This window comes from Camelus ferus, chromosome 1 (genome assembly GCF_009834535.1).
Source record: "Camelus ferus isolate YT-003-E chromosome 1, BCGSAC_Cfer_1.0, whole genome shotgun sequence".
Lineage (NCBI taxonomy): Eukaryota > Metazoa > Chordata > Mammalia > Artiodactyla > Camelidae > Camelus > Camelus ferus.
This window is the reverse complement of record NC_045696.1, coordinates 102754842-102778127: the sequence shown is the minus strand read 5'-3', so window position 1 is coordinate 102778127 and position 23286 is coordinate 102754842. Positions and strand designations below refer to the sequence as shown.

Here is a 23286-nt window from a genome sequence, read left to right as displayed (position 1 = left end):
ATGTTGTAGCATGAATTAGTACTTCATTCCTTTTTATGGATAAGCAGTAGTCCATTGTATGATATACCTCTTATTATTTATCCATCCATCAGTTGATGGATACTTGAGATGTATAATTTTTGGCTATAATTAATAACGCTTTTATAAACATCTTTGTGCAAACTTTTATGTGGACGTGTGTTTTCATTTTTCATGCACGTAAGAGTCATGCAACTGCTGGGTCATATAGTCAATGTTTAATTTTAAAAGAATCTGTTTTCTAAAGTTACTACACTACTTCATATTCCTGCCATCAGTGTACAAGAGTTCCAGTTTCTCCACATTCTCAACATTTTTTATTATCTGTTTTTCAATTATAGTCATCCTAGTGGATGTGAAGTGGTAACACTGTGGTTTGGGCTGCATTTCCCTAAAGACTAATGATGCTGAACATCTATCTCTTCACGTGCTTGTTGGCCATTCATGTATCTTCTTTGGTGAAATGTCTTTTCAGATCTTTTGCCTGTTGTTTTAAATTGTCCACCCTAAAACACTTTCCAGTTACAAACGGAAAGAAAAGCATCAAAACTTAATTTGTAATAAAGATGAGCATTTGAGTCACACTGCAAAATCTGGTTTCATACATCCATTTTATGCCAAGAGGTAGAGGCAAGGCCCCCCTAGCAACTTTGTTTGATGAAGTTATTCTACACAAAATAACAATGAGCTGAAAACAGCACCTCTTAAAGAATGCTTTGGTAGGAACAATCAGCAACAATTTCTGCAGAGTATAGAAAGAAACAACACCCTGTGAAGGATGGAAGTCCCCTCACTGCTTTTCAGAGGAGGTATGAAAGAAAGCAACAATTAAACACATGGGGAAATTTTAGAAATAACTGCAAATACTAATATTACGTAATCAACATTAACTCATGATATAAATATATTAGCAAAAACTAAGTTTGGAGAGCTTAGAATAATTTGTGTGACTGGGGAGAAAGAGGAGATACAGAAATGTGAAGACCACCTAATCTAAGGCTTGTTTTTCCCTTTAAAAAAAATGGAGTTCACTTAATTTGTTGTTTGGTATCACCATAATAATCATGTCCAAAAGACTCCTGTGAGCAACAGAAGAACAACCAGGATAGGGAAACAGATCAATGGAATAGAACAGAGTGTCCAGAAAAAGACACATGCTTACAAGGTGAATCAATTTTTAGCAAAGGTGTTAAAGCACTTCAATGGGTAAAAGGACAGTCTTTTCAAAAAAAGATGTTGGAAAAACTAGAAATCCACAGAAGAATATGAATCTTGACTCCCACCTCCCATCATACACAAATTAGCTTGAAATGGTTCACAGACATACATAAAAGCTAAACCTATAAAACTTCTAGAAGAAAATATAGAAAAATATCTTTACAATCCCTGTTAGCAAGAAAGGACTAACTTCAAGACTTTTTACTGATAAATTGGACTTCAAATATTTTTCTATTTCTGGCCATCAAAAGGAAAAAAAGAAACTCATAAAATGAGTAGACAAACCACAGATGGTAAGAAAATACTTGCAATACATATACCTAATAAAGAATTTTATTCAGAATAAATAAAGAACTCCCACAACTTGAAAGAGACAAACAATCTGGTAAGAAACATGGACACAAGACTTGAACAGACACTTTACAAAGAAAGACCAATGTGCACATGAAAAGAGTTCAACCTCATTAGTCATCAAGGAAACGCAAACTAAAATCACAGTGAGACATTACTATACATCCTGTGGAATAGCTTAAATTAAAAAGACTGATGATGGTATCAAATGCCAGAATGTTGGCGCAAACAGAACTTTCTACCGTTGCTGGTGGGAGTGTAAAGGGACCACCACTTTGGAAACTGATCTGGTAGTTTCATATAAAGTTAAACATATACCTATCCCACGACAGGGCAGCTCTACCCCTGGGTAGCTAGGCAAGAGAAAAGAAAACACATATGCACTAAAACGACTCACGCGAGAAGGCTCACAGCAGCTTTATTCATAACAGCCCAAATGTCCCTCAGCAGGAGAATGGATGAACGAATTGTGGTGTGTTCATACAATGGAACAATACTTAGTAATAAAAGGAACAAACTACTGACACAATACGGATAAATCCAAAAACATTAAGCTGAGTCAACTCTGAAGAAGAAAAAGGAATACATTCCAAATTATTCTATTTTAATGAAGTTCTAGAACAGAAAAAACTAATCTGTGGTGCTTATACCATGGAGGGATGTGGAACTGGCCAGGAAGGAGCAAGAGGGGATGTTCTGGATGCTGGAAATATTCATCTTGACAGAGGTGTCAGTTACACAGGTGTATGCATTTGTCAAATACATTAAAATATAAATTTTAATTTTGTGCATTTCACTCTGTAAAGTATACCAGAAAAAAAAAAAAAACTAACCAAAGCAAGCAGATACACACAATGCCATGCAGGTGGTACAAACATATGTCTATCAACTAGGAAAGTGCTTGCCAAGCTTACTTAATGCCCAATAAATGTTGGCTAAAATTACAAGTGTTATCTATCATGACAATGCTATCCACAACACTGTGCAAACTTTAAATCTGCTATTTAGAAAAAAGTTTGAAATTGATATGAATCTGTATAACAAATTGCTATAAAGTTTAGACATAGTCAATCACCCTGTTGTCGATTATAAAAATCCCACAATTTATTACATGCCACATCCAACTTATCCTGTCTTGTTAATGAAACCCAGTCTCCCTAAAACTGGGTTCCCCTGCCGAGTTTATAATTAATCTCTCTATCCAAAACTTTACTCTCTTTCTTGTCCCACCCCTGTTCCCCTCAGGATCAAAGAGTATCAAAGAAAAGGGGGGACTGAAATCAAGCAGGACCCTGTGAGCCCACCTGGGTACAAAAGCATCTCCACGTCCCCTATTTCTTGTTTGTAGAAAAAGGCTATAGTCTCCTAGAGGCCTTCCCTGAGTTCCAAAGAGCAGACTAAGCATTTACTAATTAGAGAAGTTGAAAAAAAATTAAGAAATAAAGGAAAAGCAGTTAAGCAAGATAGCTTGTACAGTAGTTCAATGATAAAACAGAGTCCTTGTTCCTCCTCAAGGAATATACATAACAATGTGATGCACATCTTTGAGTTGTTCTGCAGAAAATAAGACCCACACCGTAATGGAAGATGGTGCCTACATGCTGACCACAAGCACTCAGAACCCAGACTGGCTGGAACCGGAAGGTTGATGTTTAATATCCCCAAAACATCACCCTGTTACCACACCACCAACCAATCAGAAGAAAGTCCATGAGCTGCAATCCTCAACCCAAATGTTGCCTTTAAAAACCCTTCCCTGAAAGCCATCAAGGAGTTTGGGTTTCTTGAGCATAAGCTGCCAATTCTCCTTGCTTGGCCCCTTGCAAATAAACACTGTACTTTCCTTCACCACAACCAGGGAGTCAGTATATTAGCTTTGCTGCAGAGTGGGCAGGCAAGCGGACCCAAGTTTGGCTCAGTGACATTAACACCAACTGTACTCTCAATCTGAAATAACAGCCATTCTGTATATAAATAAAACTAGAAAATATCAGTGGTTAATTTGATAGTTTCCCAAGAGAGCTAAAGCTGAATTGTTGCGGAGGGTTGTGACTTATGGTTCTTGGTTTCTGCTCAGAAATATACTGTGTGAGAAAACTGCAGCAGAACGTATTGATAACTCGTCAGTAAAACACAGGAACACAATGGCTGTAAACTCTTGCCAAATGAATGTAAGTTCCTCAAGGGCAGGGGTAAAAACACAAGGGAACGATGTTACTTCTTTTGTTTCTCCCAGGAAGGCTATCCAATTTTTTTCAATAAATTTATCAAATATTTATCAACAATGTACCATGTGTCAGGTCACATTGTTAGACTCTAAGAAAAGGTCAGAGGTAACTATGGCTTTGAAACTGAGCAGGACCCTGTGTGCCCCCCCCCTTCCCCACCCCCGTACATATACATTCAGTGTCCCGTTTCTGGTTTGCAGAAGATAGGCTTCAGCCTCCTAGACCTTCCCGGAGTTCCAAAGGGCAGATTCGAACAGCTGCTCATCAGGGGAGAGGATGCAGAAACAAGGTGGAACAGTCAAGAAACAATAGTGCAGCAACTAAAGCAGGGTCCTGGTTCCTCCTCAAGGAATAGACACAACAATATCTTTGAGTTCTTCTGCCCAAAGAAGGCCCCCACCCAGGTCAAGGATGGCAGCTTCAGGCTGAGCACAAGATTCCTGGGACAACACCCTGTTACCTCACCACCAAACAATCAGAAGAAAGTCACGCATCCTGCAGCCCTCACTCCAAATTTTGCCTATAAAAACTTCCCTCCGCCAAGACCATCAGGGAGTTCAGAGTTTTTGAGCACAAGCCACCCACTCTTCCTGCTTGGCCCGGCCTTAAAACTTTCTCTGCTCCAGACTCCGATGTTTCAATTTGTTTGGCCTCACTGTCCATCTGGCACATGACCTTGCGTTCAGCAGCTTCTGAGAACAGCTTCTGAGAACATTGTCTCAGATCATGTTTCTCAAACTTTCAGCCTCCAAGGACCATTTAATGGATACTGGGAATATACACAGTTTGACAACTTTAGGCCTGTTTTTAAGTCTAAAATTAAATTAATGTACTGTCTTACAATTAACACTATTTTCACATAAACAAGAGGGCTGATTCTAAAGTGCACCGATACATCTGGTAACAGTCCCAAAGGCAGTCAGCTTTATTTTTTAATTCTTGTCTCTAAAAGTCAGAAACTCCTGAGAATAACAGGATGTCAAGAATGTGTTTGCTGTTTTTGTCAGGCTGATCCGGAGAGTCAAATCAAATTAGGACTCAGAGTAATGGAGTGATTGCTCATTATAAAGGGTAAAATTCTGTAAAATGTTAGGCTGATGGACCTATCACACTCAAGACCTAGAAAGCTGACTGTTTCAAGTTGGGCAGGAACAGTGCACGGGTTCCTGATTCTGTCTCAGATAACATTTAGCTCTAGAGTGGGGAGGGTATAGCTCAGTGGTGGAGCACATGCTTAGCATGCATGAGGTCCTGGGTTCATTCCCCAGTGCCTTCACAAAAAAAGTTTTAAAGGAAAAAAACCTAATTACTTCCCCCCCTGCAAACCACTCCCCCCCCTCCCCCAGTTTAGCTCTAGAAAGCATTTTTTCACATTCTGCTGCAGCATTTGAGCACGGCTTGAAAACAGGCCCAATAAACTGTTGAAAAGTGAAGAAAAATCTCCAGTGTTGGGAATATGCCAAACTCTCAGCAACCAAGCCCTCTGTACCACAGTTCAGTCTCAAAAGATTCCAATACCTTATTTTCAATGTAAAATAGTGATGGTAGGCTCTGAATAATAGGTTTAGGCTGGGCAAGAAATAAGATTTATTGCTGTAATACACCAGAGCAGGTCATTTGAAGTAGAGGAAATGGCTTTATTGACATTATCAGTGAAGGGAAGCGTTCTTTTTTGTTTTTTTTACTATATATCCTTCTTCATTTCAGAAACTTGCATGAGCACCTTTATCTTCAGCAGCCAGCACACCTAAGAGCCATTTCCTGCAGCCAGGTCCTGGAACCGCACGCTTTAAAGACAGGGCTCACTGGTTGCCATCTGATCACGTTTGCATTTTTGTAACTTCTCCTGAAGCACAGATTCAAGAATACAAAGCAAATGTTACCTGCCTCCTGTTCTCTCTGCTGGTTAAGCAGTATTTGGAATGACATCTTGCTGTGGGGTCTGATGTACACCCCAGCTTAACATGTTGAAACAGAACCCCTGATCACCCCGGGCAAATCCGCTCCACCTGACCTTCCCTGTCACAGTTGCTCTCACTTCCATCCTCCCAGTGTGCTCAGACCAATGACTTGGAAGTCATCCTTGGCTCCCCTCTTTCTCTTGCACCCCACATTCTGTCCATCAGTAATTCTTATTGGCTCTACTCTAAAGTATACAGAAACTGACCATGCCTCACCCCCTCCATGGCTCCCACGCTGGTCCAAGCCATCATCATCTCCCAGCTGAATTACAGGAATAGCCTCCTAACTAGTCTCCCCACGTCGGTCCCTGCACCCCATGTTTTATTCTCAACACAGCCTCCAGGGTGATCCTTTACAAACTCAAGTCACATTACGTCACTCCTTGCCCAAAACCCTGCAGTGCCGCTGGATGGTTAGTTTCACCTGTCACCTCAGCTGAGCTGCAGAACCCATAATTCAAACACTAACCTAGGGTTGCTGTGAAGGTATTTCATAGCTGTGTTAACACCTGCAATCAGCTCACCATAAGTAAAGAAGACTATCTTGATTAATGGGAGTGGGCCTCGTCCAGTCAGCTGAATGGCTTTAATAGCAAAATCAAGGTTTCCCTAAGGAAGAAGGAATCCTGCCTCAAGACTGCAGCACCAGTTCCTGGCCAGTCTACCCACTATAGCCCTACGAATTTCGGACTGGCCAGCTGCCACAATCACATAAGCCAATTCCTTGAAACAAATCTCTTTATGCATGTACATATATACACGTGTATGTATTTACATGCACATATGTGTATGTTGCTGTGTGCGTGTGTTTATACGTATACACAGGTGTGTGTTTACATGCACATGTGTGTATGTTTGTGTGTACATATGTTTATATGCATACATGGGTATGTATTTATATGCATGTGTTTGTACACAGGCTTGTGTGTATATGTACATCTCCTACTGGTCCTGCTTTGGTCTTCATCACAGTCCACAAAATAACACCAAGTGGAAAGAAAAATCTCGCCTCTTATTGGCCTGGCTCTGCCACAGAAGCTACCGTGTCTGTTTCCCTCATAAAGGTTTCCAGGATCACTGGGGTAAGTGTGAAAATCACTGTTCAGCCAGAGGCAGGTATAATCATCAACAGAACGATGATTTTACAGTTCATTCATCCTCACGAGATGTGAAGAATTCCCCCCAAGTGGCTTTTTTCCAAAAGATTTACGACCAAAATGGAATGAAATATTTAAACTTAAACATAATACTTTAGGGGAGGTGACTTAATGTTATAAATGCTCATTCACCAAATAATTCTACAAATGTTAGAATTATGCTATAATCTCATCTCTTTCATTCAGCCTTTTGCCACTTTTTATAAGGATTTGATGGCTTTAAAAGAAAGTGTTTTTCCCAAAGCTAAATAGCTAACAGAATACACCCGTAACTCATATTAACTGTTCATCTATTTCTCTATTTAACTATTTACAAATTCCAACCCCAAATGGTTTTATACATAAAATTAGCAGCTATCAAAGTCAACATTAATAATGCAGCATTGGACTCTTGCACATACGCGAAGTGTAATGTGCATTTATACTGTAACTAACTGTGCCCTGGGATGTCAACATAGAAGCCACAATAAGAAGACCTTCAGTCCGTGATGCTGCTAAGAAATGTTCACCCATACTGGAAAGTAAATATTCAGTAACCAACATTAAATCCAAATGGTGCGTTGTTTAGTTCATGTCACTGAAGTAGATATGCTGAGGGACTGGTGGTCACACAAGGACAACCATACAGTGACTGATAATGCACAAACTGGGGTGGGGGGCTGCAGACAGCACACACGTGGAACACAACTAGAGGTGCAGCCGGGCAGGACACAGGAAGAGAGCCTCTCTTTCAACGACAGCATTCTACAGACTACGAACATTTTCAGAGCAAGTCGCCTTCCCCAGAGATCTCTGGCAATAAACAGATACTCTTCTGCAGAGATCTATGGCTTCCGTGTTGTTCTGCCTAAAAGCAGGTGCAGTAATTAATTGACCTATTCATTCATTCACTTATTTATACATCCATTCTTTCTTTCAACTACTACTGCCTGTGCCAAGCACTCTATTAACTACTTGGAAAACAGACAACTAAAATAAGGGTCTTGTCCTCAATAGCTTTACAGTTAGTAAAGGACGCAGATGGTCAGTGATCAGCGCTGCAATAAAGATACTCCCCAGATGCTACAGGAACACAGAGGCAGTAGATTCCAGCCTGCACTGGGGGATAGAGAGATAGGAACGCTGTCTGATAACTTTTTTCTGACTTAATAATTCTATGATTTATTTCTATGTTGAGAAATGTAGTTTCATTATTTTCAGATGGATACAGCTAAGATTTATAGAGAATACTGAAACAATATACACCTTGCTAAGATTTATAGGAATAAATAAATGTATATAAGATTTACGGAGAACAATAAATCAAGTTCACTAAAATTATAACTCACAATGATAAAAACAAGTATATTGGGCAGCTAACTCTTAAAGTAGCTGCCTGGCTCCTGATGATTCCCTTACTCTAAAAAAATTTTTCTCTACCACACAGATGTATCTCCAAATAATACATGCTTAGTTGTAATCTCTGAAGGGCAATGGACAATGGTACAAGTTCCTAAGGCTTGATGATTGTGCCAGAATCCCCCCTAAAATCCCAGTCGTTTTGGAGCATCTCCAAGGGATGCATACACAGGCTCACAAAGCCGTCTGGCTCCCTAGCGGTAACGTCCACATGTCTTTCCTCTCTTATTACTGTAAAACATTTTGGTGGCTCCTCAAAACGCTAAACATAGAAGTACCACATGGTCCAGCAATTCCACTCCTAGGCGTAGGCACAAAGGGATTGAAAGCAGGGACTCAGACAGACACTTGTACACCAATGGTCACAGCAGCATTATTCAAAATTGCCCCCCAAAAAGTGTCCATTCACAAATAAATGGATAAACAAAATTTTCTTGTTGATGGATGTGCCCTCCAAGTCCCCTGAACAGGCTGATGAAGAGGAAGCCTCTACCTGTTTCAAGGATGCTAATTCTTGATGCTCTGTGGGGACAATGACAAGTTTCCTCCCAACTCTGCATCACACCGTGTCACCTGGTACCCAAGGCAAAGCTACTCACAAAAACTGACCATTCAGCCCGTCCCCTCTCCACATCCCAAAGCACCTTACAAAAGTAAAAACCAAACAAATCAAATACAAAGAAGCAAAGAAGCAAACCAAATCCACTACCTTCTCTGCAGGAGCTAAACTTAACTCATGAGTAAGGCCTTCCCACTCATAACCATCCAGAATACATTTTGTACTCTACTTATAATGGACTAGAAACCCCAGAAGTTGCTTAATGCCACATACCCAATCATCTGCATTCAGAGCAGTGATGACCTCACAATGTTTTCAAGAACCATCAGTGGAGAGATGTGTTGCATCATCCAGGTTTCAGCTCAAATGTCCCATCACCTGCATCACTTTGTTTCATTGTCTTCATAGTACTTATTCCCACCCCGCTCTCTGTGATCTACTTTAGTGTCTCTCTTCCCCTCTGGAAAGTAAACACCATCAGTGCAAGAACCTTCACTATTATATCTCCAGAATACAAAACAGGGACTGACACATATTAAGCATTCACTAAATATTTCATGGATGAATTAATAAATTTTCTTTTTTCAGTATTTACCACATGTTAAGCATTGTTCTTAGTACCATACATGTGCTAATTTAATGCCCAAAGGGATCCTATGAGGCAGGGAGTATTATTAGCCGTATTTTATAGTTGAGGAAGCTGGGGCATGGAAAGGTTAACAAACTCAGGGTCACACAGCTAGTAAGTCATTGTTTTGGTAATTTGTTGCTGCATAACATACAACCCCCAAATTTGGGGGCTTAAATCAACAATGTTCTCTTATTTCTTATGGTTCTGTGAGTTCACTGGTCTCAGGCTGGTGGTTCTTGCTTGAATTATCTCATGCTGTTACTATCAGTTATCAACTAGGGCTTGAGTCATCCCAAGGCTTGACTGGGCCGGTCCTCCAAGATGACTTCTCCACTCACAGGCCTGGCACCGCAGCTGGGGACAGTCAGAGCATCCTTCTCTCTCTCCATGAAGCCTCACTACATGGCCAGCTTGGGCTTCCTCACAGCATGGTGGTCCTTACATGGCAGCTAGCTTCCCCTAGAATTCACATTTTAAGAGACTAAGGCAAAGCTTTAAGATTTCACATGCCCTCGCCTGGAAGTCACGCAGTGTCACATCTTCCCCATCCTATTTTCCCACAGGGCCAGCCCAGATTCCATGTTTGGCAGTACTGGGAAAAGGTGCAAATTCCAGGAAGTGTGGGTACTTAGGGTCATCTTTGGAGACTCACCACCACAATAGTGGAGCTGGTCTTTGAACCCAGGCAGTCTGGCTCAAGAAATTACATTCTTAACTATGTATCATGGGGTGTCTCTATTAGGAATAAACAAATAAATGCATTACTTCATTTGTGTAACTTGTGGGGGCTACTCTGATGATTTGAGGTCCCAAAGGTGAATTAAAGTCTCCATCTCTAAAGACAGAAAATTATTTGTAATTTTTAACTGACAAGGCTTTCTGTGCCTCTAAACAGCCTAGTTTTCAAAGTTAAGGGGCAGCTCGGTTGGTGCTGGGTGGGAGGTGGCCAGCTGAGGGCACAAGGCTCGAGGAGAATTAGGGAAGTTTTGGAAGACTTTCTGTGGACAAAGTCTTATGAAAGACCATATTTTAAGTGAAGAAAGGACATAGTGAGCAGGAATGAGTATTTCCAATGGGAACTAGCCATGCCCCAAAGGGATTACCATCCAGCTTGAAATGTGTTGGCTTGCAGTCAAGTTCTACACAAACACCACACTTTTATGCCTTATTACAGCCCTGGAAGAGAGGTTGAAAAAAAAAAAAAACATTTATTGAGTCCTTGCTTGCATCAAGCAGTGTGCCAAGGGCCTTTCATCAGTCTTCACCATACCCTTACGAGGCAGGTCTGGCTGTGACAACCACCTTCGGAAAGTTCTGGAAACTGCATCACATACCTAGTAAACGGCTCAGTACAATGGCTTGTATTTCAGTACAACTTGCCAATGTCCATTCTTCTAGTCACTGAGTAATGCCACACGTATACGGCCCTCCACCATGAACCCTCTCACCCTGTGCTATTAGGCATTTCCAGGACATCTCCCTGACTCAAAGCCTCCCTACCTCGCCAAGCCCTGTTCTGGGACGTGGTTTTCCAATCATTGCTGTCTCTGTGTTCAACCCAACACCTGATCTCTGGTAGGTACCTTAAAATGGTTTTAATGAATTATGATTTCTTCACAGAAGGTCGGTCGTAGCCCAGAGCTTTTACAAAGTCTGTGTTAGACTCGTCTCAGACCCCATTCATTCATTCCCAGGAGCAGTAAGCAGTGCCACAAATCTCCACTGGGCTTCCCTGTGTTTCTTATCAGCCTGGTCCATAGAATAGCCCATTTGTGACTAAAAAGTCCCTTCCTCCACACTTTGGGAAACACTGTTTTATTATATGTTGTGCTCAGGAGCGTCTTGAGGGGGAGGTGGTGAAAGAGAGGTGATATTTAGTGGCGGGGCTTGCGCAGCTTTGACTGCAACTCCCCACGTCTCTGTGGGTGTTCCATTTATTTTTAGGTATTTATGTTGGTTTTCCAGAGACTTGCCACATTGACTCTTACAATCTAACAAATAATATATCTGAAGAAAACATTTCTATTCTCCCAAGTTCCAAGAGTAAGAAATTCAAGAGTACCCCAGAACCGCCATTGCCACTGTTGATAAAAAGTTGCTAAATTATAAGGTGCAGGTGTGTAAGCTGAAGGTCATGGTTGCATTTTTCATAGCATCAAAGATCAACGAGCCACAGAGGTTACACAGAGATTAAACTTGACTGTGCAAGGAACAAGGGCGAGCAGCCATCCCCGGGAACATTTTCCAAAACCTAAAAGCAGGACCATGCGAAAGTTTAAAAAAAAGAGAGAGAGTCTTAGAATTAAGAGCCCTCTAAATGCTTCTCTGGTCTCCAGCATATAGCAGCCAACACATGAGAACATGCTCTGTTGTTTTTGCTTTTGTTTTTTTCTGTCAATACCTGATGCCTTGTAGGAATTTGCAAATTTATGGAACAATCAAATCTGCCCATAATTTCACATCATAAATTAAACTCTGGAGATGCGAAAGGAATGTGAAAATAATTCCACCAGTCTTTTTGAAAACAAATTCTTCCCAATCATTTCTGGGTGTTCTACTTCTGTCAAATGCTTTCTCATTACACTGCTTTTTAATAGAGGGGTTTTAAATATGTTATCTTTGCGCTCTATTATTATAGCAATGTTTCAGGAAAAAATGACTTTTTTTGTCATTAGTGTATTACTAAAGAGATCTCGTTCAGGAAAAAAAGAAACACGCAATGAAGGCTTCATTTTCATGGTTTCTCATTTTCTTCTCTAGTCATTAAGCCCTTTCTAAGGGTGCCTTAGCCCAGCACTAAAAACACAAGCAGTACAAGTAAGTACATTAATAAAACATCAAGTTTTCAATCAATAAAAACATAGTCGATTTCCATGTGAGAGAGCAAAGAAAAACAAAACAAAAACAAACAACAGAGGCCCTTAAAAGCAAACAGGAAACTAAACAAATTTAGAAAAATTTAAGTGAGGCCCCAGTGGGAAAACGTCACCTACTTGCTTATTTATTTAGGATTTATATTCTCCCTGCTTCCCACAAGGATTTAAGGCAGCAAGGAAAATGTTTTAATTCTTTCAGTATCTTATCAGTTGAAACCTAGTTGGGACAGTTTAAGTATCATAAGAATCAGTTTCTGAATTAGACTCTCTTCACTAAAAAACAAATAAAAAACAGCTATAGTGTTCTTTTCCCATTTACACAGTCCTCAAGCGTGGGTATGTAGACATTCTCTGTTAATTACACTCATCTTTACTAAGGAATCAGATGTAAATAATATGAAGTCAGGTATTGGGTTAAATTACTATTCAGGCAGCTGAAATAACGAAGCCTAGTCCAACAAATGTGTATGTACACCTTAAAAACCCATAGTTAAGGAATTTAAGTCTCCATATAATTTTAAATCCTATGTGTAGCTTAAAGCCAGGAATTATGTGTGTAAGGCCAAAATTCCATTCCCCTATCTATCCTGCTGTGTTAATGCCAGGCAAATAATACAGTAGTTTTAGAACACTTGGCCATACTCTTTGGTATAATTAAGTGATTTAAATGTTGACTTCCCGTCTAAATTCACTATTTGTTTTCTCAAATTACATACCTAGCACTAACCTTACTGGAGCATCACTATAAGCTTCAATTTTCACACAACCCCATGCCCCACCACCACTGACTTTCCTTTTCATGAAGCCATTTGAAGGTTATTGGGAAGACATAAATCCCAATCACCTTTTTAATGTATCATTTCTTTAAATGTGAACGCCATTTACATTTAATCAGGCTTTTGGTGGATGGATTCAGTATGACGACTTTAACATACATTAGCAACAAACTCACCCCCAAGGCAATCGTATAGGAATGCCTTTACATAATTGTCTATTAGGTGTATTTGGAAATATCAAGGTGTGTGTTGTAAAACAGCCCTGTGCTGTTAAATGAAGGACCCAGTAACAATCTGTTAAGTCTTAGAGTAGCACAGATATAAAATGGGTCATACCATCTTTTACACCACATGAGGTAATCACTATTTTCATTTAATAATCTAAGACCTTCGATAATTTTTAAAATGTCAATAAGCCTTATTCCACATTATCAATACTTAAAACTACTTAACAGTGAGCAGCATAATTATTTATACAACATAATTGCTACTGATTTTCTGGTCTAACTACTCCCTAGCAGATTATAAGCTCCCTAAGGACAGAAACTGTGCCTTGCCCCTTTTTACCCTCAGGGCTCAAACCAATGCTTGGTATACAGCAGATGCTCAATAAGCACTGAGTGAATATTTATTTGCTAAATAGGTGCATAAGGGGAAAGGGTATAGCTCAGTGGTAGAGTGCCTGCCCAGCATGCACAAGATTCTGGGTTCAATCCCCAGTACCTCTGTTTATAAAAAATAAGTAAATAAATAAATAAACCTAATTACCCCCACTAAAGAAAAGTAAAAAAAAAAAAAAAAAAAAAAGATAGGTGCATGATGGTGCATTTCTGTCACCCAATCTTTTCACTCCATTTGCAGGGATGATGGTATCAGGCAGCATACAAGTTCTTTAGGCCTCAGCTTCCCCATTTGCGAAAAGGACATCCGAACATGTATCCGCTGACATCACAGAATTGGATGTACATGAGACAGAATGATAACTATATTTTTGAAGGGATGCTGAAAACCATGTTATTATTCTGGATCTGCAACTATATAATAACTGGTATATTTAATTCCAGCTGATTAGAAAACAGTGAGTAGTTATCAAAGTGACAGTACGTGAATAACCTGGAGAACTGAAGATCGTCTACATATGACAAGTTATGCTTTTCTCCTTTTGCATGAATTAGTTAAATAAGGAAAAATTTACCACAAACTCTCAGCTTAAATGGGATTGCTATAATCATGCTCCCACTTCTGGCCTGGGTCTGTGACTTTCTGATCTTCCCACATTAATACTTCAAAGTTAAAGGAAACTCTGATACCACATTTTAAACTGCTCAAATGTTTGCTGGATTTTCCCAAACCAGATTTCTGCCGAAAATAATAACTGATCTGCTCTCTAATTTCACTACCTTGAAACCTTTTTTGAAAATAAAGCAGCAATATAAATAATAAATAAACACCTTGTAATTTCGATGATGATTTATAACAACAGGACCACACACATGAATTATCCCATTTGTAGAGACTGTTCTGTAAATTATGCTCAGGCTTTAAGTCTAAGAACAAAATCCTCCTCACTGACATCTGCACACCAATGGCTGGTCCTGTTCGATAATAACAGCAATTCAGAGGCAATATTTAGTTTTAACTTCAGGAACCAATTTAAAATAACAATTCCTACATACCTATTCGAGGAGAGTTCCCAGAAAGTTCTAGGCTTCAAGTTTCCTCTAATTTGCATAGCTGCTATAAACAGAAGTTCAGCTGGTTCCACTTAGCTGGCCGTACCCTAGGCAGCCCAAGTCAGCCTCTGACGGCGTTGCTTTCACAAGGTATTATTTTGCTACTGATGCCTCTTTTTCTTTTTAAATTGTGTCAAATCATCAATGTGAATCTCTAATTCTACTATGGAATTATAAAATGAACAAGTTATGGATGAAAAGCTCAAGGAATAGAAGTACTGGTGACTTGCCAAGTTTGCAATAAGTTTCATTTCCTGTTGCCTGGCTTGACACAGGAGAGTTCCTAGTTCTCATCCTTCAGTTAGGGTGACTTTTGCCTCAACCCCATCATGTTGTCCTTCCAAGCCTGCTTAGAAGACCAGCCACCATTTTCCAAAGAATAATACATCCAGTAGCTGTCAAATTAGACTTAACTCCTGCCCACCCCCAGCGTAGGCAGACTAAGCAGTTTATCCTGATGCCCCTTAGGTGACAGTCCCGAAAATCAGCTCTTACAGGAAACTAAGAAACCCTCAACTGCAACACTGATTACAAAATACTTAACAATTTCTTGACCCTCAAATTCTCTGACCTGAACTCATACATTTTTGAGCACACTCAGCAAAATTAACTAGTAAGACCTAAGACCAGCTGAGGTCACCAAGAGTCAGTGGCTGCAAAGATAAAGCTGAGTCGACAGGCTCGAGTTCCAGTCACAGCTTCAACTCCACGCAGAACAAGCGTGAGCTTCCCCGTTTGCAAAGCAGGAGTACACATAAGCAGCGTGGAGCACCTGCGTCCTCAACAGGCCTTTACATGAGCGAGATTAACCTCATGATTTTTCTAGAACAGCACTGTCCGAAGGAACTTCTTGCGAGAATGGAAATATTCATATTACATTATAATATATTATATGGATATTATATATATATATATCCGATATGGTGGCCACTATCTACATGTGGACACTGAGCATTTGGCATATGGCCAGTGAGACTGAAGAACTGGATTTTTAATTTTCAACTTAATTTTGATCAGTTTAAATTTAAATAGCCAACGTTGATAGTGTGTTTAGACAGTGCAGCTGTCCAAGAAATAGCAATGAAAATGTTAAAGTACTGTAATTTAAGGACACATCCAAATTTAAATCTCGATGTCCGTTCTCTATCAGAAAGTCTCCTACGAAGGGCTGGAAAGTTTGGTGGTAACAACTAGCCTTCTCCTTTCTAGCACTGAACTGATGTTAACATCGGACTCTCCCCAGTCCCTCCCACGAGATAGACACAGTTCGATGAAGACAATTTGGTGATGAAAGCCACCTTGCTGGGACACATCTCCAGCCCAGAAGAACGGACTGCGAGGCGGATGAGCAGTGAGAGGCAGGGTGTTTCTAGGTATAGGAACTTGAGTTTGAGGGCTACTCTGAAACTCTTCCATCTAGAGGGGCCTCTATGATAATGAATTACCAGTGGGAATGCTATTCTTGGTTTACTGATGGCGGGAGCTGGAAAATGGACAGGATCCACGGGCTTCAGGAAAGCCTTTAAGAGACTGCGTTGGATGAGGCCACAGCAGGGCACAGCCCTGCCTGGAGCAGCTGTCAAGAAAGTCCAGAGCCCAGTGCATCCGGCCTCTCGCCTGGTGCCATGACACCCGAGCTGCATTCAGAACTCCTAAGACAACTGCTTTAGGCAGAAGAGTCCACATTTCTTCATCTCCTTTGTTACCCCCTTGTCCATCCTACCATCTTCTCACCCCTGGGTACCACGGAGCTTCCCAATAGGCCTCCCTGCTTCCACTCTTAATTCCCCACAATTCATCTTCCACAAGGCAGCCGGGATGATCTTTTAAAATCAGGTAATCTCACTCCTTTGCTTAAGATTCTCCAGTGGCTTCCTACTCAAAATAAAATTCAAACTCTTCTCTGTGGCCCACAGGACGCTGCTCATCTTTTTTCCACTTCTCCTCCCGTCCCCCCACTTGCTTATGCTGTTCCAGCCACACTGACCTCCTGGCTGCTCTTCATACAATCAAACTTCTTTACACTTCAGGGCCTTTGCACTTTCTGGTCCCACTGCCTAAAATGCTCTTCCCCAGACTTTCACTTGGCTGACTCCTTGTCATTCAGGCCTCAGCTTAAATGTCACCTCCTCAGAGTGGCCTTTCCTGACCACCTCATCCACAGCTACTTCTATCCACTGCTATGTTATGGTTTCAGGGTATTTTTTTTTTTTTACAAATTTCTTAAGGTATATTTAACATATTATAAAACTCTCCCATTGTAAGCGCACAACTGGATGATTTCTAGTGAGTATACCAAGTTGTACAACCAGCACCATAGGTCAGTTTTAGACCATTTCCATCCTCTCAAGATCCCTAGTGACCATGAACTTGTTAATCCCCATACCTAGCCCCTGCCCCACAACCACTAATCTACCTTGTCTCTATAGATTTGCCTTTTCTGAATATTTTGTGTAAGGGAATGATACTATTATTATATAATATCCCACCTCTGTGTTTTATTTTTAAAATACTTTATTGTGATAAAATATACATAAAATTTCCCACTTTTGCCATTTTTAAGTGTACAATTCAGTGTCATTAAGTACATTCACATTGTTGTGCAACCATCGCCACAATCCATCTCCAGAACATTCTCATATTTCCCAACGGAAACTGTGTCCATTTCATACTAATTCCCATTCCTCTACCCTCACCAGCCTCTAGAAACTACCATTCTACTTTCTGTCTCTCTGATTTTGACTACTCTAGGTGCCCCATGTTGGTAGAATCAGACAATATTTGTCCTTCTGTGGACTGGCTTATTTCATTTGGCATAACTTCTTCAAGGTTCATCCATGTTGTAGAATGTGTCAGAATTTCCTTACTTTTTAAAGCTGAATAATGTTCCTTTGTATACCACATTTCCCTCTCTTTTTCTTTTGGTATATCACATTTTGTTTGTCCATTCATCTGTGGATAGACACTTGGGTTGCTTCCACCTTTTGGCTATTGTGAATAATGCTGCCATGAATGTGGACACACAAAAATCTGATCAAATCCCAGCTTTCACTTCTTTTGAGTATATATCCAGAAGTCAAATTTCTGGGTAATATGGAAATTCTATGTTTAATTTCTTGAGAAAGTGTCATACTGTTTTCTGCAGCAGCTGCACCATTTTACACTCTTTCCAGCAATGCACGAGGGTTCTAATTATTCCACATCTTTGTCAACAGGTGTTATTTTCTGGGTTGTTGTTTTTTATAGTAGCTATCGTAATGGATACAAAGTGGCATTGATTTTTATTTTCAGAAATCATTTATCACTACTTGATATTTCCTTGATTACTCACTTGTTTAAACATTAATTGCCTGTCCCTCCAAACTAGAACGCTAGCTGCATGAGAGCAAAGAGCTTGGCTGCCTTGTTCACCATAACTCCAATAGCACCCAACACCCAGTGCATGTGTGTTGAATGAATAACAGATCTTAAGGCTACAAGCTTCTACAAGCTTTAACTCTACCAGTTTTCCTCCTTTTATCAACCAGAGGGTCTCCAGGAGCTGGGGAGCTCCCTTCTGCTACTAACAAACCATGAAGAACTGGGTAGATTTTTACCAGCGATTCAGTGTTATTCCTTGTAAAATACAAAGGAATGACTATATTGTCAAACTGAGACCTTGAGAGCACCCAGGGCCTTTGTGAACATTCTGCTGAGGCTACAATTATAACCAGGAGAATGTGCTGGGCTCCTCTGGAAGTTCTTGGGAGCTACTCATATGCAAACATAAAAGAGGCAGCCCCTTGAAATAGAATCAACTTAACCGGCTAAGAGTGAGAACCATAAAGCTTCTCACTAGAAAAGCAAATTATGCAGTCCTTTCTTCTGCATTGCCTATGCTTTCTAAAAATACATATTTTTCAAAAAAGGCTGGCATCTGTTACTCAACTTTTGAGCATGAGGTCAGGCATCCTGGGCAAACCACAAATAAATATGTCACAGAGACTGCTTGTCGTCTGCTTGTTTTCCCTTCTTTCCACAGTTGATAGAAGACTTTTATTCAAAAGGAGACTTCTGAATTTTAGCAGAGCACAAGGATTGCGGACATGAAACCTTCACTTCAGGGCTTCTTTGTAGCTAGAAGTGGCCATGTAACTAACAACCAGCCAATGAAACCAACATCGAGATGCATGTAATTCTGTACAACGTCCTTAAAGGGAGGATTTATGCCCTTCTTGTCTTCCTGTTTGTTGGCTAGAACATGAACCTGATGGCTGGAACTTGTGCACACATCTGAGTGGATAGTGAGTGCCTAGTGGTCTGAAGATGCCACACCAACCTTGGGTTGCCTACCTCCAGATTCCTTCACTGGAGAGAGAACCAAGCTTCTGTCTGAGCCATTGTTACTCTGGATCTCTGTCACTAGGAGCCCACCTAGTCCCAACTCACACAGAACCTCTCCAGTGAGAGCACAGGAGAACCCAAGCACAGAAGTAAGTTTTCCTAGATATACATGACATAATTGATTGTTCCATGAAAGTCTGAGTCACTTTAAGTTGATGCCGAGCCCAGTTTAGCCGATGTAAGGAGGCGGCAGTGAGCTGCCATATTGCTTGCAGGTCAGAAGGAAAGACAAGTCAATACCAGCAACAATGGTTAACAGTGGTAGCTAATGTTTAGTGAGCACTTATTATATTCCAGGCGTTCAGCTAAAGGCTGTAATATGTACTATCTCACTTTATCTTCACAACAATCCTGAGATCTGGGAAGGGAGGTATAGCTCACTGGTAGAGCTCATGCTTAGCATGCACGACGTCCTGGATTCAATCCCTAGTACCTCCATTAAAGAAAATAAAGTTAAAAAAAAAAAAAAAAAGCAAAAAAGTCCTGAGTTTTAAGGAAGATAAATCCTGGTCGCCCAACTTATGAGTGATGGAATGAGTGCCCACTGGCCTCACCTTTCCATTGTATTTATACGGAAGCATCATTACATTTCCCTCCCCCCCCCCCCCCACATAAGAATGGGGTAGTCAGGACTCTCCCAGGGCACACCTTTCTTCTCTCAAGGAAAACTTTCACTGGACACCCTCCCTCTTATCAAAGTTTGTTTCCACACTAACAACGCCCACAATACCCAAAACACTTGGCTAACCATGAATTTCCACTTGTTAGGCACATGATGGCTCTCAGTCGTGAATTTCCTCGGATCGTTTTTATAGCCATTTCATTACAATGGAAACACAACTATAATATGAAAAACAAGTTACATGTATATTTCTGAGCCTGATTTCACATTTATGCTAATACCAAGATTTCAAAGCTATTTTTTATGACCCATCTTCTCCTGGCCCCACGTGTTACAATATCATAACGAAATACTATGCAATGTGATATATCAATTCATCAGACAGCTGATTATTTTCTAGGAGACCATCAATGCCTCTAGGAGCCAGGTTTTACATCAAGGAGGGAAACCCCTCCTCTCTGGCTGTCAGATGACTTTCCTGGTGGGAAGGCCTCATTGGTAAAATAGGTTTCACTTGACAGAAAGCTGGGACTTACCAAATGTTTGATCAAGTCCAATTTATATCATTGTTCTGGGCCTCAGCTTCTTCATCTATAAAATGGGGATAATACTACTACTTTCTAACAGTGATTTCAAAGATTCAGTGAAATCATGCTTGTTAACTACTTGAGACAGTACCTGGCACACAGTAAGTGCCCAATAAGAGGCACCTACTTTTACAAATCATTAATTCATGGGTGGCACAATCTGGATGAAGCTTTCAGGGAACCAGTGTGTTCAATCACCAACTTCCCAACAATAAAGAAATGAAGAAGATAACAGTTGCTACAATGCTAAGTGGAAAGCAAACTCAGTCTAGCTGACTTACTCCAGATCTTTTTTTTTTTAAAGCTGGCTGTCTCTAAATCTGACTTCTTATCTTGACTCCACATAATCCATGCCATTACTAACCAGCATGGCTATTTTATTCGTTTCTGTTTGATATTTAGACTTTTCTCCCCTAAGTTATTATTTTCTATTCTTAGATTGCTTTTGGTGGTGGTTTTAAGTCAGGGACACTAAGTGGTATATTTTTTCTTTTTCTTTTCCCACTTTTTCCCCCTAATGGATATAAAGTAGTCAGAGGTGATCATTACCTTTGATCTTCTATCTCCCACTGGGAGACATATATGCAAGGCACAGGCAGCAAATAGCTTCTAAGTCTTTCAGGGCAGGCCTTTGCCTGAAAATAGCTTTATTCTGAATCCATGAAACTCAACTGAGTCACACTAGGTTTTCAGAAACACATCTGCTTTAAGAATTTATCCCTCCAAGCATTATCTTGAGCCCTTTCTAATCGCTAATGCAGGACACCATTAGTTCTATTAAAAACCTCCCAAATAGTTGAGGTAAATTCAACATTTCACTATTTCAGACATTTGCCCCCAACCCGAATTCTGACACCAGAGGGAAAAAGCAGCAGCCTTCCACTGTTTCCAATATTCACTTCTAGGAGAATACCCTTTTTAAAAATGCTTACTGTGATTTTCCAAGTACATTTGCTATTTGGAGGGTACACTCCAGGAAAACCTTCGCTGCCAATAAATCCAGACTCTCCAGTAAAAATGCCGCCACATGTGAAAACAGGTCTGGGAAAATAAAAGAGGAAAGGAAATTTAATCTGGATAAAGTTAATATTGATTATTAAGTGCCTGCAATAATATAAGGGATTTTAAATACTTGCTGGCTCTTAGAATATTTAAATTATAGCCTGATGAAATATTCAGCCCAGCTGCCATCTGTCTCCAGCATAATAACACAAGATCCGTCTATCCATTTAACCAACCATTCATCCATTCATCCATCCATATGCAATCAAGTCCTCCAGGTAGTGGTATGCAACTTACAAGCAAATGGTAAACGGAAAATTTAACTGAGGGTGGGGGTGGGAGGTGAGGGGTTGTAAGAGAGAAGGTGAGAGCTAGGCTCTGTGGGGTCCATGGTTTTAAAGATAGACAATTAATTGGCTAATACAAAAAAAAAGTTTTAATGTCCTAGAGTTGAAGAGATGCTTAATTTTCCCCTTTTCTTAAAATCGTTGGCCACTGGCAGAGCCTCGCATTGAAAATGGAGGTTGACAGTGATGGGAGTGGAAGAGGAGATACCAAAGTTGGCCATCGAGTGGGTCCCCCAGCCCAGGTTCTGGGGCCATCCGGCAGCTCGGAGGTGGGCAAAGAGTTAACTTTCCGACGGTGGCTCCCCGGGCGCCCGGGCGCCCGCGCGACTCGAGTTTTTCCCTAGGCTTACGTTTCTGAGCAAAGCCTCTCCAGGGAGGAAAACAGAAGTAAACCAAAGTTCACATATTTGAGCCCCAGTGCTTCCCTCGCCTGCATAAACCTTCGGGGAGAGGAGACGCAGGGCAGGTTAAGGCTCCACCACGTGGTGGCGGGCCGGCGGAGCCAGCGGCGCAAAAGGGAGCCCCGCGGACAGGCGCCGTCTTGAGGTCCCGGTCGCTCGTGGGTTCCCCGGCGCCCCGAAGCGGACTGAGTAAAGCAAAAGCAGCCGGCGAGGGAAAGGGAGGAAGGGAGGGAGCGATGGAGGGGGATGCGTTACCTCTCCTGGGGCTGCGGCTGCGGCTGCGGCTGCGGCTGCGGCCGCGAGGGCTGGACGGCGGCGGCCAGCAGCAGGCAGAGCGGGGCCCAGGCGCCCGCGCCCCTCATGGCGGGTGGAGACGCTCGGGGCTCGCCCCCGGCCCCCGGCGCGCAGCCCGGAGCACGCGCGCTCCGCAGCGCCCAGGCTCACGCCCGGCGCGCCCGCACCCCGGCTCGCCCTCTCCCGCTCTCTCGCGCGCGCACCGCCGCGGGGCAGCCCAGGTACCCGGTGTGCGCGGCAAGCGGGGCCCTGGCGCTTTTCTAGGCGATTACGGTGCAGTCTGCCTCGCCGCTCAATTTCCCCCGAGGAGTTGCTCTGGCAGCCACAGGCCACTGCTGAATATCCCGTTTGTTCTCCGGCGACGAGAGGGGGCGGCTCCCAGGCGGGAGCCGCCTCCTCTCCTGGGGCGGGCGGGCGGCTCCTCCCTGGCACCCCGGGACCCGCAACCCTAGTCACATCCCGCCGGCAGGGGCGGTGGGGAGAGGGATGAAAGCGAACCCCCTGCCGAGTGGTACCCAAATGGGACCTGGCTCCATGCTCTACAGATGATGGGGGGGGGGGTGGGGGGGGGGTGGGGGCGCTGGAGGCAGGAGGTTGCCTTAATTTGCTTTGGGGAAGTGTTTTTCCTTAGTTGCTTTTAAATAGAAAGTATTAGCGTTTGCTGGTTGCTGGAAAACCTAGGGAGTCTCCTTCAAACAGCCAGATCCAAGGAAAGTAGAAGGGAGATTCTATCATATTTTAACT

At 41.8% G+C, this 23286-nt stretch overlaps 1 protein-coding gene across 1 annotated transcript in view; it reads right to left on the bottom strand.

Moving 5' to 3' along the window:
* The window catches only part of PCOLCE2 (procollagen C-endopeptidase enhancer 2), a 65070-nt gene extending 42090 nt beyond the window's left edge, over positions 1–22980 (bottom strand). The window contains exons 1-2 of the mRNA XM_032487087.1: positions 22504–22980; positions 21431–21539 (exon numbers count right to left, since the gene is read on the bottom strand). Of these exons, the coding sequence (XP_032342978.1) occupies positions 21431–21539; positions 22504–22610 (216 nt within the window). The 5' untranslated portion in view covers positions 22611–22980. The remainder of the gene's footprint in view (positions 1–21430; positions 21540–22503) is intronic.
* Positions 22981–23286: the final 306 nt, after the last annotated feature.